The sequence below is a fragment of the Salmo salar genome, chromosome 18, assembly GCF_965601325.2.
Source record: "Salmo salar chromosome 18, fSalSal1, whole genome shotgun sequence".
NCBI classification, from domain to species: Eukaryota; Metazoa; Chordata; class Actinopteri; order Salmoniformes; family Salmonidae; genus Salmo; species Salmo salar.
Window position 1 is genome coordinate 13841125 of NC_138308.1, and position 18876 is coordinate 13860000.

General features: G+C 41.0%; 2 protein-coding genes across 7 annotated transcripts in view; both read right to left on the reverse strand.

Moving 5' to 3' along the window:
* The window catches only part of LOC106576729 (serine/threonine-protein phosphatase 2A 56 kDa regulatory subunit delta isoform), a 50418-nt gene extending 39944 nt beyond the window's left edge, over nucleotides 1-10474 (reverse strand). Inside the window, exons 1-3 of the mRNA XM_014154079.3 lie at nucleotides 10341-10474; nucleotides 9091-9174; nucleotides 1460-1637 (exon numbers count right to left, since the gene is read on the reverse strand). Coding sequence (XP_014009554.1) covers nucleotides 1460-1637; nucleotides 9091-9174; nucleotides 10341-10367 — 289 coding nt within the window. The 5' untranslated portion in view covers nucleotides 10368-10474. The remainder of the gene's footprint in view (nucleotides 1-1459; nucleotides 1638-9090; nucleotides 9175-10340) is intronic.
* A 3829-nt stretch (nucleotides 10475-14303) lies between these two features.
* LOC106576727 (uncharacterized) overlaps nucleotides 14304-18876 on the reverse strand; it is a 26877-nt gene continuing 22304 nt past the window's right edge. Inside the window, exons 10-12 of one of the 6 annotated variants that reach the window (XR_001321990.3) lie at nucleotides 14752-17569; nucleotides 14602-14638; nucleotides 14304-14515 (exon numbers count right to left, since the gene is read on the reverse strand). Coding sequence is in view for 1 of the 6 variants with exons in the window: in XM_014154076.3 (XP_014009551.3) it covers nucleotides 15041-17569 (2529 nt within the window). In the remaining 5 variants the exon portion in view is untranslated. Of the gene's footprint in view, nucleotides 17570-18876 lie in introns of all 6 variants that reach the window. The other 5 variants (XR_014381358.1, XR_001321989.3, XR_014381357.1 and 2 more) reach the window with 5 other exon arrangements.

Genomic DNA, 18876 nt, shown 5'->3' on the forward strand with positions numbered 1-18876 from the left:
TATACGATTAAAAGTTTTTAATAGATTTCACTCCCAAGGTTACTAACCCAGGACGGGTTAGTCACAGAATGGTGTGTGTTGGCGTGAAGGGGCAAAAACAACCCTCCTACATGCCAAAGAGTTCAGTCTTGGTTTCATCAGACCAGAGAATCTATGTATTTGTGTTTTGTAGTTTAATATGTAGGTTTGTTTAGTTGATTATTGTTTTGGGATTGTATTGGTTATGGTCCACTGTGCTTAGATATAGTTTGGTGTACTGTGTGTTTTTTGTTGTTGTAAGTATAAAAAAAAAAAAAAATTGTCAATACAGAAAAATACACAATGTACAAAACGTTAACGCTTGCTCTTTCCATGACAGACTGACCAGGTGAATCCAGGTGAAAGCTATGATCCCTTATTGATGTTACTTGTTAAATCAGCTTCAATCAGTGTAAATGAAGGGGAGGAGACAGGTTAAAGAAGGATTTTTAAGCATTGAGACATGGATTGTGTATGTGTGCCTTTCAGAGGGTGAATGGAGAGACAAAAGATTTAAGTGCCTTTGAACGGGGTATGGTAGTAGGTGCCAGGCCCCGGTTTGAATATGTCAAAAACTGCAACACTGCTGGGTTTTTCACGCTCAACAGTTTCCCGTGTGTATCAAAAATGGTTCACCACCCAAAGGACATCCAGCCAACTTGACACAACTGTGGAAAGCATTGGAGACAACATGGGCCACCTTGCGAAGTCCATGCCCTGACAAATTGAGGTTGTTCTGAGGCAAAAGGGGTACAACTCAATATTAGAAAGGTCTTCCTAATGTTTTGTACACTCAGTGTATATTGTCCCATTTACATTGTGTCATATATTGAGGGTTCCTTACTAGCCCCACATATATGCTATCCAAAGTCAAACCAATTTTGCCACGGTCGCACACCGGCCGGCTGAAGCTAATTGCCGAAAGAAGTTGGCTATTTTCCTAGCTAGTCTAGGCTACTTCCAGACACAATACCTGGTTAGACTGTTTGAAGTTATCTGAAAGGTTGAGTGACTAACTGTGTACTGTTTTGGCAGAGTGAATGTACAAACGCTTCCCACGTGCAAACACACGAGACACATGAGACACCCACATCAAAGCATACCTCCAAGACACAAATGTCATTCTCAGTCGCATTTCCTAACGAGGATGACTGAAACTGAGGCCAAATCAGTCAGTTCAGCCCCCATTTAAGATCTGGATGGAGCGAGGGTAGCATAGAGGATATGAGGGTTTCTATGAATAGGACAGTGGTTGTGTCCCGATTCTCCACAAGTTTGCACTTGCACACTTTCCATCATGAATTTGAAATGGTGGAAACCTCCTCCAGCCAATGGTTACACCATGCCAATGCTTTAAATGTGTGAAAGGAACAGCACATTTCATGAGAATGGAGGAGAATCAGGATACAGCCAGAGAAGCTGATGGGTTAGCTGGTGATACCTTTGAGGGCAGGAAGCTTCTGCAGCTCTCTGTTCTTGGCGAGGTTGAATCGTGACGAACTCTGGCGACGCTCCTTCTTGACGATCTGGGGACCGCCAGAGTATTTGATCTTGTTGAGCTGAGTGGGTGGTGGGGTGCTGTTGCTGGGACGCTTGCTGGCAGTTTGCTGCTGCTGCGCCTGTGGACAACACACACACGAAAATCACAATGAGCTTGATGGTCGGTGAGGCTTGGAAATGTTGGAACCACTGAAAATAGATTGCAAGATGGATGTTTTATTCGAACTGAATGTATAATATTGCATATACATTTTGCTATCTGTCCTCCGGAACCCTTGACAGACTTGTCTATTTGAGAAGATTACAATTTGCATTCCCTCAAACATCACTGCTATTTCTTGGGATTGACATGTACTATCACAGCAAATCCATCTCGTAGACAAAATCCCATTCAATCTGGTATACATTGTTTCTCACTAGCTGCTAACCCATACTACAGTCACCATGCAGAGAGCAATAAATGACTCCACAGAAACACTGATTGGCTTGGTCTAGTGCCACCATTATCCTGGAGTTTTAAAGGGAGCACACAGAGAGACGACTCCTGAACATAGAACTGGTCATGTTATTGAGAATGAGAGGGGTTTTATTCTGTCAAACACTACAAAACACTATAATTCCATGTCTAAAAAAAAAGATATGTTTTCTCTAAAGCTTCCCTCTGGGACATTATAGACCAGAGGGAATAGAGTAGTATTTTCAGTGATGTCCTGATTCTGTGAGATCTAATTTGTAATCCTTTCATGACATCCATGATTACATGCAGAGAAGTTCATCACAAACCTCAAGAGCATTGAACTCCCCTGACAGAATTGATGTCCTCCTCAAGGATTGTAATGAACTTACATATGTGTAATCACAGACCAGCAGAAAGGATATAGGTTTTCACGTCACTATTATGTTCCCTCTACAATGCCTCTTGGGAATTGTAGTTCTATGCTAACCTAAAAAAAAAAACGATTTGCATATCCATGTTCTTGAACAAGCTTGTCATTGGATATGCAGCTGCTCTTGTAAATAGGTTGACTGAATAATGTACTGCTCTCATGCAGTCCACGCTGACCGACTAAGGTCCAGAATCGAGTGGACAATCACATCTTTGTACTTGGTTTGGACTCAAGTATGCATGAGTAACACTGCGCTCCATTCAGCAGTAATGTCAACTACTCCTTTGTAATACTGAAACAGTTCAGTTGAGGTTAAACTGTATGTTCTGGGGTATTACATGTATATTTTATAATAGTTACCCTCTCTTTGCTTTCAGTAGCGGTGCATGGGTAAAAATCGCTGGGGAAGCCAGAAAAAAAACTAAATTACAACCTGTGTTGTGTGATAATTGCGTTGCTTGCTCTATAACCTGTTTGTTCATATGCCTTGCGACCGTGATACAGTGCCTTTGGAAAGTACTCAGACCCTTTGACTTTTTACACATTTTGTTAGGTTACAGCCTTATTTTAAAATTGATTAAATTGCTTTTTTCTCATCAATATTTGGGGAGTTTCTCCCATTCGTCTATGCAGATCTTCTCAAGCTTCGTCAGGTTAAATGGGGAGTGTTGCTGCACAGCTATGTTCAGGTCTTTCCAACGATGTTCGATCAGGTTTAAGTTCAGGCTCTGGTTGGGCCACTCAAGGACATTTAGAGTCTTGGTGGTTCCAAACTTCTTCCGTTTAAGAATGATGGTAGCCACTGTGTTCTTGGGGACCTTCAATGCTGCAGAAATGTTTTGATACACTTCCCCGGAAATGCGCCTCGACACAATCCTGTCTCGGAGCTCTACGGACAATTCCTTCGACCTCATGGCTTAGTTTGGGACCTTGTAGAGACAGATGTGTGCCTTTCCAAATTATGTCCAATCAATTGAATTTACCACAGGTGGACTCCAATCAAGTTGTAGAACCATCTCAAGGATGATCAACGGAAACAGGATGCACCTGAGCTCAATTTCAAGTCTCATAGCAAAGGGTCTGAATATTTAAGTAAATAAGCTATTTCTGTTTTACATTTTTATAAATTTGCAAAAATATCAAAAACATTGTTTTCACTTTGTCATTATGGGGTATTGTGTGTAGATTGCTGAGGATTTTTTTGTTTGTTTTATCCATTTAGAATAAGGCTGTAACGTAACAAAATGTGGAAAAAGTCAAGGTCTGAATACTTTCCGAAGGCACTGTGTATAGGCCTGAAGGCCGAGACAATAAGAAGGCACAGTGGCAGAGTAAATTCAACCACACATTTGTTTCATTACAAAACCGGAAAGCAACATCTGCCCAGTGAAGTCCACAAAACATATTGTATGTAACAAACAGTGACATGACCTACAGCACGGTCAAGCAAGTTAATGTTTCCAACATTTTCGGACCACTAAACAACTATTGATTTAGAACCACAGAGAGTTACCACAAGTCGCAAAGAAAACAGGAGCTGCCTCCACTATTCCAGCACCATTTCAACATCATCTAATCACCTCTGCTTAGTCTAACACAGTGACAACTAAAAGATACCAAAAACGATTTAGTTCAATCAACGGAAGCTAAATATCATGTGGCTGTCTACGGTTCTGATTTCTGTGTGTGTGTGTTTGCTTGTTTGTTTGCTCAAGTCAAAAAAACATGTTGACTCACCCTACTTGTAGACAAACGCCAATGCCATTCTCCTCTCTTTCATGTTGATGAAACGGTCTATCACTCTGTCATACAGTACACACTTTAATTTTTTGTTGTCCTAGGCTACCTGGCTAAAAGCTTGCTTGCTAGCCTAACTTCCTTTAGTGGGCAGCGTTAGCTAGTTAACATCAGCCTTCTACATCTAGCTACATATTGAACTTCCATCCACACAAGCCAGGGGCACAATGTATGAATTAATGGTTGGATCAGAATCTCTGTAATAATCATTGGAGTGTTAAGTAAAACCAGTCCAAATCCCTATCTCCATCCATGGCTAATTTAGGAAAGGGACAATTTCAGATAGCTAGCCACTGGAGGACAACACCACAACAAGATGCAACAATTCAAGTTGTTTCTGTCAATGACGTACAGTTCAAGTCGGAAGTTTACATACACCTTAGACAAATACATTTAAACTCAGTTTTCACAATTACTGACATTTAATCCAAGTAGGAATTCCCTGTCTGAGGTCAGTTAGGATCACCACTTTATTTTAAGATTGTGAAATTTCAGAATAATAGTAGAGAGAATGATTTATTTCAGCTTTTATTTCTTTCATCACATTCCCAGTGGGTCAGAAGTTTACATACATTCAATTAGTATTTGGTAGCATTGCCTTTAAATTGTTTAACTTGGGTCAAATATTTCAGGTAGCCTTCCACAATCTTCCCACAATAAGTTGGGTGAATTTTGGCCCATTCCTCCTGACAGAGCTGGTGTAACTGAGTCAGGTTTGTAGGCCTCCTTGCTCGCACACGCTTTTTCAGTTCTGCCCACACATTTTCTATATGATTGAGGTCAGGGCTTTGTGATGGCCACTCCAATACCTTGACTTTGTTGTCCTTAAGACATTTTGCCACAACTTTGGAAGTATGCTTGGGGTCATTGTCCATTTGCAAGACCCATTTGCGACCAAGCTTTAACTTCCTGACTGATGTCTTGAGATGTTGCTTCAATATATCCACATTTCCTTCCTCATTATGCCATCTATTTTGTGAAGTGCACCAGTCCCTCCTACAGCAAAGCACCCCCACAACATGATGCTGCCAATCCCGTGCTTCACGGTTGGGATGCTGTTCTTTGGCTTGCAAGCCTCCCCCTTTTCCTCCAAACATAACGATGGTCATTATGGCCAAATAGTTCTATTTTTGTTTCATCAGACCAGAGGACATTTCTCCAAAAAGTACAATCTTTGTCCCCATGTGCAGTTGCAAACCGTAGTCTAGCTTTTTGATGGCAGTTTTGGAGCCGTGGCTTCTTCCTTGCTGAGCGGCCTTTCAGGTTATGTCGATATAGGACTCGTTTTACTGTGGATATAGATACTTTTGTACCCGTTTCCTCCAGCATCTGGGCCTTTGCTGTTGTTCTGGGATGCGTCTCCTTACTGAGCGGTATGACGACAGCGTGGTCCCATGGTGTTTATACTTGCGTACTATTGTTTGTACAGATGAACGTGGTACCTTCAGGCATTTGGACATTTTCTGAGGTCTTGGCTGATTTCTTTTGATTTTTGGCAAGCAAAGAGGCACTGAGTTTGAAGGTAGGCCTTGAAATACATCCACAGGTACACCTCCAATTGACTCAAATGATGTCAATTTGCCTATCAGAAGCTTCTAAAGCCATGACATAATTTTCTGGAATTTTCCAAGCTGTTTAAAGGCACAGTCAACCTAGTGTATGTAAACTTCTGACCCACTGGAATTGTGATACAGTGAAATAATCTGTCTGTAAACAATTGTTGGAAACATTACTTGTGTCATGCACAAAGTAGATGTCCTAACCGACTTGCCAAAAACTACAGTTTGTTAACAAGAAATTTGTGGAGTGTTGAAAAACTAGTTTAAATGACTCCAACCTAAGTGTATGTAAACTCCCGACTTCAACTGTACGCTCTTAATGCAATTTGATAGGAGTGACGTCAAACTGGCTTCCCTTGATACTTATTTTTTGGTGCGCTAGGACAATTCACAGTTGAGCTCACTCAGTTTAGCTCAACGCTGATTGGTTAGTATTTGACACTTTTTATTTATCAAGGGAGGCTAAATGCTCGCTTACTTCCCTTGCAATCAATGCTATAGGCTGCAACAATGGCATACTCTTTATGACCAGTTTGCATCAGATAGATGGCCTACAGAGACAGAGGGGGGCTGTTTCGCTCGCTCAGATGCGTTCTCCGGTGAAATAAACGTAACCTTTATTTAACTTGGAAAGTCAGTTAAGAACAAATTCTTATTTACAATGACGGCCAACCCCGGCCAAATCCTAACCCGGACGACGCTGGGCCAATTGTGCGCCGCCCTATGGGACTCCAAATCACGCCCGGTTGTGATACAGCCTGGAATCGAACCAGGCCAAATTCAGCCTCTTCAGAATTTAAAGAAAATGTTGAGAAACAGAGACAAAATGTATTATTTTATGTTGTTTTTTTCTTCTTGGCATCCATGAATACACACCCCTGTTGGCTTTACAAATCACTTGTCAGGCCGCTGTCCCCTAAACGTCCGTTCTCCATCTTGTTTTGGGCACGAACCCCTCTCTACCCTACAGGCAGATATGCTTACAGGGGTATTTCCAGTGTAGTTGAGTACAGGAGGGATTCCCTCAGGGAATTAGCTCTATGTTAAAAATGTATTTCATTCAATGAAATCACTGAAGTATACTGTTGAAATGAAGTTGAATAAAAAAAACGCATGGTCCCATGGTCTCATGTCTCAATAGCAGTGTCAAATGATACTCTATTCAAAAGGTCTGGCTAAAAGGTCTGGCTAAAATATCTGGCTAAAAGGGAAAGAAGTACTGTAAAAAGTTGCAGGTTGAGTAACTGCAGCACTCTCATTGAAGTACAGTAAGAGGATCTGTAGGATTGATTAGCTGCTGAAACGGCTTCCCCTTTCTTACGAGGCCACGGGAACGGATCAATCCAAAAGTGAACAACAACACGACCATCAAAGGGGAGTCCTTAATGCTCATCCTCAGATAGTGTAAAATACCCATCAAACTGAGCAATACATGTTATATATTGGCCTGCAAAGATTAAGTGCAGCAATTAGGTCTCCTTTCCGGTATGACCTTTTGATAGGTGGAGTGACCGGATATGTTTTTACTACGGCTTTCACCTATCACAATCGGTGATCCAGAAGAAAAAGAGATGAAGAAAGGTTGTTTTCTAAACTGTTGTCCCAACCTTTATGATTTCATGTATGTTTGACAGTGCATAGTCTGCATGCAGTGCATTGACACATCTGGGCATGTTTTTGAAAACCTGGGTGGTGATGGTGTATGTTATGGACCATTCCCATCAGACACATGTCGGGGCTTGCCCAAGGCATGGCAGAGATGGCCGGTTTGCATGACTGAGCTGGTCTCAAAATAGACCCAATCAATAGCCTTTCACCCTACGCAACGTCAAACCCTAAGCGCCCTGCGTTTCCTGTCATCAATACCGCTCTCCGGACTGTGGGATGTTTTGAGAGCGCAAACACTATCGTTTGTTAAGGTACGCACGCTAATACTTAACGCGAGAGGTTAACAAGCCACACTCAGCAACTAATGGAGGGTATCCAGTGTCTAACCAATGTTAATGAGGTGTACAGTTGCTGGACATGATGACGCAACACATACAGTATTGGCTTTTAATGTACATCAGTGTTTTTCAACCCTGTGCCTGGGGACCCACTTGTGCACACATTTATCTTCTGACCGAGGACTAACACACACGATTCAACGTATCATCTGATCACTAAGCCCCGGATTAGTTAAATCAGGTAGTTGATTAGTTAAATGAGGTGTGTTAGTGCTCCACTGAAAAATAATGATTAAAAAAAAAACACTGCAAGATCAAAGTAATATATCTATTTAAAGCTGTAAGAAGAGCTACATTTGTTTCTGTGAGGATCCAGGTAAGCCATAAAGCATGTGCCTACATTGCTATCTTGGAGTAATCTGTGGGCACTATATCCTAGAAACCTGCCTAGCCGTCACAACAATGATCTGTTGCATACTGAGTGGAAGGCCATTTGAAACTCTTAGAGGAAAACAGGTCAGTGTTTGTCATCTACAAAGATTCATGATCGCATTTATCTAGCCATACCAAATCAGACATAAACAGCCAGATCAATCATATTCTGAGCTACCTGAACCCGCTTGACATTTTCCACACTGTTTTTCCATCTCAGAGAGCTTGTTGGCTAACTAAAACAAAATTAGAGTTCTGATTCCAGAATGTTTATTTAGATTTGTCAAAAACCAAAATGTAAAATAGGCAGGTCTAACTTCTACTTTGACAGGACGACCCTTTACTGGGCAGTAAACTATGGAGAATGTACTGCCTCTATGGTGGTCTATGCAGAGAGCTCAGCTGCATACAGAGAGGTCTGTACACAGAGGACAGCCGCTCCCTTCCTGATAAAACAGCTGGAGTCTGGATCTATCTCGAGCATCCTAATGACCCCCATAACAATGTTCCCAAGGAGCTGCTGTGAACTCAACCAGCAGGCATATGTGGCTGAACAGACATAAGCCATATGTGTCATTATACAAAGGCCTGACATTATGTTTAGCTTCTCTCTGTAATGTTGGCCTAAGCAGGGCGAGGAACAAGTATTGACACTAATGCATTACTATCTATGTAACATTGAAAACGAGCTACAGAACAAGATTAAGAAACAGGAAATACCGTGTCAAATAGAATTACATGGGGGCATACATAGGCCCCTGACGCAATAGACCATTTATTATAATATTTTAGTCAAAATAAACCTCAAATTAAACTCAAATTATAGATTAACAGACATACACAAATCTGTGATCAATTCATCTTCAGAAATAAACTGCAGGCTAAAAATGAACAAATAAATACTGTCGAATAACCATTTGGAACTGTCATGTTAATCAAATAATATCTTACCTCATCTGCATTTTCAGTTCCTGTGTCTTTCCCACTAGTGGCGTTACTGTTTTTAGTGCTACTTTTGGCAGATTTGGTTGGCTCCTGTGAATGACAACAATAGTTAGCTTACTGTATTCATAAAGAAGAACACAATTGATATGGGACCATACACAACTCACATCCTCTGATCTTTGGAGTGCACACTGCACCGGGATTTAATTGCTGTGGTATTGAAGAATGGGCACGCAGGGCATATGCCCCCAACCAAAAGGAAGTCGGAGGCCCTTCTGGAGGTTGGGGACCCACAGATAGCATATGCACACGTCATAAGTATTCGCAAAATGTTTTGAATTGAAGGAAATTTGCTTTAAAACTGCAAAATGATCTCTCAGCTTCATGACAAAATGTGTCAAATAGGGGAGGTAGGTACCGGGGTAGGTGACCTGAGGACTCAAATGCGGTAGTTCCACCCTGGGTAGCTACAATGGCCTTAATTGCTTTACCTTCAAAAACATTAAGAATGCATTCTTGTGGCCAAGACTGCTGCATTTGTAAGACAGACTGTATGGAACTAGACTTGAAATACCCCTTAAGTGGGAAAAAAACGGCAATTACTGTCCGCTCAGACACTACTAAGCACAAGCCGATATTGAAACATTGTAGCAAGCGATCTGACAAATTATAACAAGACAAGAGTGCATTCACTTAGGAAGAACGAGACATTGAACTTGTAGCTATCAACTTGATGATAATCTTGTGTTTATGTAACGAATGTAGTCTAATGAAATGCATGCAAGAATAGCAGTCAACTTACTATCAGAGATCAGCCTAGGCTCACACTAATGCATGTTTGCAGGTCATATTCTGACAACACATTCGGAGACACATACGACAATATGCCATTACTAAAACTAAACATTATATTACAGAAAAAAAATGATTTGAGAATATGAATTATTTAAAAGTTAAAACGTATTGTTGCTGTAGGCCTAGGCTAGTGTATCGGTATCACATCTATTACGTCAATTTTCTAAGAATGTAATATTCAGGGTAATGTAAACGATTTGATAAGAGTACATTTGTATATGTTGTTGGCTGCTGATGGTATTTGCACGGTCTGAAAAATTATCTGCTCTGCTAGGCCTTACGATAATAATACAAAATCTAGTTGGCGAATTAGAATACAATCACGAGATACGGTCCGCTTCCTCTGAACATTTGGCAACAATATTTTGATTGTTACCATTATGTTGCGATCATTACGTTACCTTTTCCTTTTTAGTTTTATTCGGCATTTTGTGGCTGTTGGTGTTTTTCACGGTGACTCCGCGACAGACTTCGCCGGGACTCGATCGCTGCCACTCGGTTACCTTCAGCTCCCTGCGCCCTTCTAGGCCAAGAAAAAGACCATTGGCCAGTCACACGTTATACTGCCTAGTGACGGGCCACTGTAATTATTACATTGGGTGGTTATAGGATGGGCGTATCGCACTCCCGGTCTAGCGGTTTCCACTAGAATACTAGATAGCACAGCCACAAAGTCAGATTCTACAGCCACAAAGTCAAAATGGTATTTTTAGTCTTCATTTAAGTTTAGGGTTAGGCATAAGGTTAGCATTGTGGTTAAAGTTAGGTTCAAATCTAATTTTTAAAAGAGAAAGATTAGAAATGGGCGGGATGTAGCCATAATTATGACTGTGGTTGTGCTAACTAGTGACGACCCCATCGAGGGTGGAGGTAAAAACAATACAGTATGGTGGAGTTGCTGAAATGTACTTATTACCTAGCAACAACTCATGAATGAATCCCTCCCTAGGCTTATAACATACATCAACATAATTAGGGCGAAATTGTGAATTAATTGAAAACATTGTTCAGAAATATAGCAATAGGATGACTAGCTATATAGTTAACAGTAAATTACAGTATAATGGAGATGCAGCCCTTACATTGAGCCACCTTTGCCGTGGTCATGAATGGTTCAACCTTTGGCATGTACGCTACAGCTGAGCACATTGATGGCAATGCTTCAGTCACATATACAGGCAGCTCTGTAACAGAAAATGATCCATACTAGTTTGATCAGAATCTAAAAAAAAATGTGTTCTGAAATGGAAGATTAAAGATATGATTATCCAATACCTTTATTCTAAACAATATTTGGTCTATAGGAAGATTTGGGGTTTTCCAAAGTAACCCCATACTGTAAAGTGAGAAGTCTGACATGAATTTGGGCAATTTGTGCAGCACACCACTGGAAATATGCCTCCAAAACAAGGTTTCAGACATCTGGCGAACTGTACAACCTACAAAACTATAGCCACAATTTATGACCACTTACAATGCACTTTTACTTGACAAAACATCTACTGGCAAAAGGCTGTGGCCTCATATTGTATTGTCAATGTACTTTACCAGCACCACCTGCTGGACATGATCCATAACTTCCTTAGGGGCTAAAGAGGAATCCCATCTCTGTGCATGCATGCCAAAACACATTTGTAAAAACACACGTTGGTAAGCATGTTATTGGCAATGATCTGCATACTCTTTTCATACATTACATTATCAATACGGACAATGAGCTTCCCTTCAAAATAATTTATTTGGCAAATGAAATTACATCGGTTGAGGAAGGTTTTAAACACATACAATAGCAAATAAGCCAAACAGTTTAGGCCATGCTCCAAAGATCTTACAGTGAGCAATATATATATATGGTACCAGTGGCGATAGCGTATTAACCACAGTCAGTGTAATACATGAATAGAAATGAGCATTTCAGTACAGCTGAATAATTATTCAGTGACAGAGTAATGAATGTTATGAGACAGAGAACAGCAATATCCTATGACAGACTGCCCCTGGTTTAACATACATAACAAGTACATCAATTCCCCTGATGCATAGATTGTGTTGCCTTATTCCATCCACATTTCACTGAACATTCACAGGCAAATAATATCTTCATTGTTTAGAGTGGCCTTACCTTTATCTGAAGAGAAGTCTGATCTCCCAGCAGGCATTGTTGAACATAACATTATGCAGAAACTTCAGATATGGTCTTCGCCATACCTTTGATCTCAAGTCCAATCACTTGCGCTCAGAATTCTATAATTAATTCTTAAAGTAATGTTGTTTAACGATGAGCCAAAAGCCTTATTCATGCTGCCCTCAGCTTTGCCATACTACTCATACACAGGTAAGTGACAAAAAACATTTAGTTCATCCACACAATTAGAAAGAACACCTATGTACATACATAAATACATATAATAACATTGTTCTATTCCTTTCAGAATTGCTGTAACTGAGCTTTTTCCTTCAGAATTCCTTTCGACTGCAATGGGCATAACCAGGGTTGGGGAGTAACGGATTACACATCATTTTGTAATCCCTTACATGTAAGGGATTACAAAAACGGTAACTGTAATCCGTTACCAGCAAAAAAATATTGTAATCGGAGTACAGATACTTTTGAAAAACTAGATGATTACTTTAAAATTCAGAAAGGATGTTTGCGAAAAAAAATCTTTGACACTTCTGTTTTCTCAATGACATTCAAATCAGCATTGAAAAAAAAGGCACACATTTAAATTTGTTCCACCTGAGCGAGTCTGACCATCTATGTTGACAAACCAAATGTGTTTAATGGATCGCGGGAAAAGGCTTTTGTAGGCTACAGTCCATGCTATGTCTTCCAATGGTGCGACTGCTGTCGGCATCCAAAGATGATCCAACTTGAATAAACGCTTGGAGTTAAAGATAACAGCAGTGGTGTAGTCTACGGCGATACGGATATCAGTTATTATTGATATCTACATAGCACATTGATGTGAATCACACTGCTGCTCTCTCATTTAGCTATTTGCGGATTTTGGTTGTTGTGGATGGCTGTTCACAAATCTAAATGTGTATTTGAAACCAATAGTTGAATTCAAGATGTTTAAGCTGCCTATCAATCATTGTTTTTGAAACCAGCAGACAGCCAGTGAAAATTACGCTATTGAAACAGCTCCGAAGTGTGGATCCCAGCCTATGGAATAAAAGTGGTGCTTTTATTGCCCAATCTAATGCATGCTGAAAAAAAATAAAAAATCCATAGGCCTAATCGACACACGCTAAAATTTGCACACTTTTGATTGCCCCTTTAAGTCTTTCTGTAGTTGCTACATACACACACACACACAAATATATACATACATGCACATATACACACACATTGATTCTTGAAGAATATAACTTAGAAATGCCTCATGACCTTAGTTCAACTGTCACACTCCATGAGAACCCAAAATATAAGCTTGTTTTACTCCAATGTGTGTAAATATTGTAATGTAAACAAACACTGTATAGCCTCATAACATGGTTTAAAAAATGTATATCAAGGATGGTCAGTCCTTGCATCCATAGCTGTCTATTTATCGGAGTGGTTACATTTCTCCAGGCCCATCCTTCAGCTTTTTACCAGAGGCAGGGTAACTGTTTTGTTATTGTTTCATCTGTTGATTTGCCCTTTGATATCGTGATAATATGCAGCTGTTTAAAGTGTCACCAACAAATAGGCAAACAGGCCTTAAGCAAATGTAGCATATGACATTCACTTTTCAAATGTAAATAGCACTTTTCAGTAGTGCTGAAAGTATGCCATTCCACGAGCGCAGCATTTATTTTTCAACTCGAATCAATGAGCCCAATCAGTCCTCCATGACAACAAAATCATAAACAGAGTAGGGCTGGCTAATAAGTCCTTAGTTTTGAGGTTATCCTCAGGTAAGACAATTAGGCTAATCTATACTTCCCTATTTCCAAGTCCTATTCTTGACTGGAATTCGGATAGATTTTGCCTTTTAATGTGAAGATATAATTTAATTGTATTATTATATGTAGTATAAGGCGATGGGTTAGAAGAAGCCTACATAACCAACCCATAACGAAAAATGTTACATCCATATATGGCCAACTATGTAAACTTTAACATTGATTGATGCTTCAATAGATGTTGTTCAATTGGTAACAAACATTGTCTTCTTCTAATGCCGCTTAAGGGGAAAGTAATCTAAAAGTAACCGAATGTAATCAGATTACATTACTGATTACGATTTGGGACAGGTAACTAGTAACTAACGGATTACATTTAGAAAATAACCTACCCAACCCTGGGCATACCATAATGATGTTTTATGTTTCCAATGTCTGATTACAAGGTCTGAGAAATAATAGAGAAAATGTTGTGGTCACTGAAATTTATTTGAACTCTACTTTAGCAACAACAGGTAAAGGACAACCATTTTTATTTTTATTTTTTAATTTTCACTAACTAACACAGAATAACATTGAGCATAGTAAAGTCAGTGAACAAATGAAAAGTAAAAAAAAAAAGCAACAATTCCAAGGTTATGTTCATAAGTATCTATATCCACATCTTCTTTTCTGGAGGGTGCTGTAAAGAGTGACAGATATTACATGGTGTAATTGTCAAAGAAAGCCATGTTCAGATATCTTTTGGTCCATGCTGCACTACCTTACCAAATTCTGTTTTCTTCTTAAACGTGAGTTCTTGTTCCTGTATTAAAATACCTTTCAATCACTTAAAGAGAAAAGAACACATTTCTTAAGAGTCTGAAGGTGGATATACCAAAAACAATAGTAATCAATATGCATGTTACAGTACATTACCTTTTAAGAAGTAAAGAAAGGTTTTGCTGAACGAAGAAGTAAAATTCTCAAGTCAAAAGGCTTGAATAAGCTTCTAAAGTTCTGAAGATTCATCACTTAATATGAAAGTCAAGTCTTTTAGTGGAAGTTTCACTCCATTGAAATTCGAGCTGCCTGCTAGGGCCGTCAAGTTAACAGGGCTTAGTTTCCGAATCAGCAGTATTTGTGTGGGTTACTACTTGTTCCTGTCTAATCCCATCAACTACCTAAAAACACAAATTCCCAACGGCCTGCTGTCTAGTGGAGTCTGTTACTCAAGATTAAAATCAAAGAGGTCTAAGCCCAGCACTTCTGTTGGGAGATCCAGGGTCTCTGTTGAGATACCCAGAGAATCTGATGGGTTATCCAGTTGTACGGGGGCATCCTCAGGAGACTCTTCCTTGGGCTGCGGGTCAGACCCACTCTCAGTCTCCATTGACTCCGGAGTGTTGGTTTCAATGGTGTTACTGTTGTCAAGAGCTGGGAGCTCGGGTTGGGTTTGCTCTGTTTGTGGGGCCGTAGCCTCCAAGGCTTCGCTGTTATTTGAGTCATTCAGGGCAGCTTTGGCCTCTACGACAGCCTTAGTGGCCTGTGGGTCAAACCCACTCTCAGTCTCCATTGACTCCCGAGTGTCGGTTTCAACGGCGTTACGGTTGTCAAGAGCTGGGTGCTCGGGTTGGGTTTGCTCTGTTTGTGGGGCTGTAGCCTCCAAGGCTTCGCTGTCATTTGAGTCATTCGGTGCAGCTTTGGACTCTACCACTGCTTTAGTGGCCTGCGGGTCAAACCCACTCTCCATCTTTATTGATTCCTGAGTGTCGGTTTCAACTGTGTTACTGTTGTCAAGAGCTGGGAATTCCGGTTTGGTTTGCTCTGTTTTTGGGGCCGTAGCCTCCAAGGCTTCGCTGTTCTTTGAGTAATTCGGTGCAGCTTTGGACTCTACGACTGCTTTAGTGGCCTGCGGGTCAAACTCACTTTCAGTCTCTGACTCCTGAGTTTCAATGGTGTTACTGTTGTCAAGAGCTGGGAGCTTGGGTTGGGTTTGCTCCATTTGTGAGGCCGTAGTTGCCAAGGCTTCGCTGTTCTTTGAGTCATTTGTTTCACCTTTGGACTCTACGACTGCTTTAGTGGCTGTGCTGGTGATGGATGTGGTACTGGCTGTGGTAATGCTGCTATAGAATATGTCAAATAAATCTTGGGCTTTTGCGGCAGCTAGATTAGACTTTGGTTTTTCTGATTTGTTCATCACCTCACTTGGAGGTCTCTGCATGAAAGGAGGGGGTGTGACCATCACAGGGACATTCTGCTCACTCTCAGGGACTCCTGGTGCAGATACATCAGACTTCATGGTCATCATGGTCAGGGGAGGCAGGGGAGTCTTGAACTCGGGCATCACTGCTGAAGGAGTGGATGTGGAGGCTTGACTAAAAGACTCTGCTGTGGAAGCTTTCTTTTCGTCTGGTGTAGAAGTGGGACCTGGCTTCCCAGTACCATCTGCTGACTTTTTCAAATCCACTTCCTCACCACAGAAAGCCTTGGAAATTATGTCTGCTGCCAGTACTGGGTCATTTTTAGGCTGGTTCTGTATGACAGGCAGAGGGGTCACTCCACTGTCACCGGGTGGTCTGATAGAGAGGAAGGTGTTGAGAGGGGCCGGTTTAGCATATACCCAGGGCCCAAGTCCAGAGGGCTTTCTCAGGACCGTGGAAGGAGCAGGGAGGTTTGGGCGTATTTTCCCAGAGTTGAAGGGTACCCATGCGCTAGTTGGGGAGATGACCGTCTTCCCTGACAGTTTGATAGCAATGCTCTTGGCTGCGGCCAAAGACTTTGAAAATGCATCTGGGTCGTCATCCTCTTCAACCTCCTCCTCATCTTCCTTCAGGAACTCAACAGCCACTCTCTCAGCCTCCTTTGCAAGCTCATTTTCTAGATTTTTTTTCCAGCTGAACTTACCGAAGGCAGATGGAGTCTTTGGCTCCACTTTGGCAGTTTCTTCACTTTTCTTGCGCAGCTTTGCTCTCAATGCTGGATTAGGACCACAGAACACTTTGGGAGGGTCACTGGGTTTCTCAGGCTCAGACTGCTTTCTAGATCCTGACTTCTCCTCCCTTTGACACCCACCCTTCTCTTTCCTTGATTGTCTTTCCTCCTTTTCATTCTTAGGTTTCCCTTCCTCCCTCTCTGATCTATACCTCTCCTCCTCTTTCTTGCTACATTTGGGATAGGGCTCTTTCCACTTCCCATATCTGGACCGGTCTTCCTCTTCCTCCTGCTCATTATCCCTCCAACTAAACTTGGGTCTCTCCTCTACCCTGCTAAACCTAGGCCTGTCTTCATCCTCTCTACGGTTTTTGAGCCGCTCTTCCTCTTCCCTGTGATTTTTGAACCACTCCTCCTCTTCCCTGCGATTGTTGAACCGCTCCTCCTCATTGCCATGCTTGTATCTCTCGTCCTCCTCCTTCTTACTGTACTTGGGCCTCTCTCCTCCCTCCTTACCATATTTGTACCGCTCCTCCTCCTCTCTCTTGCGGTACAAATACCTCTCTTCTTCCTCATTTTTGCTGTACTTGACCCTCTCCACCTCATCTTCCCTTTTGTGTTTGGACTTCTCCTCCTCCTTTTCCTTGTCCTTTTTGCTGCGTTTAGGTTTCCCTTCCTCCTTCTCTTTGCTCTTTTTGGACTCTTCCTCTTCGTGTTTACGTTTAAGCTCAGAGTGCTTTTTGTCACTAACTTCCAACGTGAGTCCAGCCTGACGATCCAGGTTCCTTCTCTGTTCGTAGAGCGGATACTCATACATTCGTTTCTGGCAGAAGGACCAAAGAAATATTCAAGTCATTAGAGTGAAATGTAAACAAAGTGTCACAAAATTTGACTTCAAGGGAACAGCCCACCCAAATTACAAAAACATGTTTGTTTCCTTACCTTGTAAGCAGTTTATGGACAAAGAGAGTGCAATATACGATTTGAGTTTGTTTACCTAGCCATTGACACCAAACACTAACATTAGCATTTTCTAACCAAAAACTATTGTGAGCCAATGTACCCAATATTAGCATGTTTTAAATGTCATGTCCAAATTCTCTTATAACTTCAAACCAAGCCATTGAACAACACAATCTGGGGGGGGGGGGTTAGAAAATGCTTAAGTTAGCGGTTTGTGACAGTTGCTAGGTGAACAAACAAAACTTGGTTTGCAGATTTGAGGAAATATATATATATAACTTTGTAATTTATGGCTGTGTTCGAATACCTATTGTAACATACTGTATACTACATACTTAATGAGTATATACTACATGTTCATTTTAGTATACTGTAAACTAACAGTACCCTTACTAACGCTTCACCGATCTACCAGAAGTTGATGCTGCTATGCAACATCTTGCTAGCTTGTTAGCATAACTAACAAATTACTAGCTAAACTTCTTACGACTTCATTAACAATGTCCATTGCGAACGCTCAACGACTATACCACAGCTAAGAATGACGTAAATAATCAAGTCAATAAACGTGGGTAGTTCGTTAGATAGTTAATGTACTGGCAAGTTCGATGTATTAGTAGCCAACTAACGTTAGTTAGCCAACATACTGGTACATACAAGTAACTGCTGTAATGATATGCGGTTTGTAAGGCTAACGTCATATTTCAGATACCATTTGATCATAGTAAAGCAGAGAATAAAAGACTACTGTGCGCACAAATAAATAAATTCAGTAGTAGTGTTCAATAGAGGTCGACCGATTAATCGGGCCGATTTCAAGTTTTCATATCAATCGGTAATCGGCATTTTTGGACGCCGATTATGGCTGATTACATTGCAATCCACGAGGAGACTGTGTGGCAGGCTGACCACCTGTTACACGAGCACAGCAAGGAGCCAAGCTAAGTTGCTAGCTAGCATTAAACTTATCTTATAAAAACACTATCAATCTTCACATAATCACCAGTCAACTACAGATGGTTGATGATATTACTAGTTTATCTAGCTTGTCCTGCGTCGCATATAATCAATTCGGTGTCTTAATTTATCATCAAATCACAGCCTACTTCAACTTCGCCAAACGGGTGAGGATTTAACAAAAGCGCATTCGCGAAAAAAGCACAATCG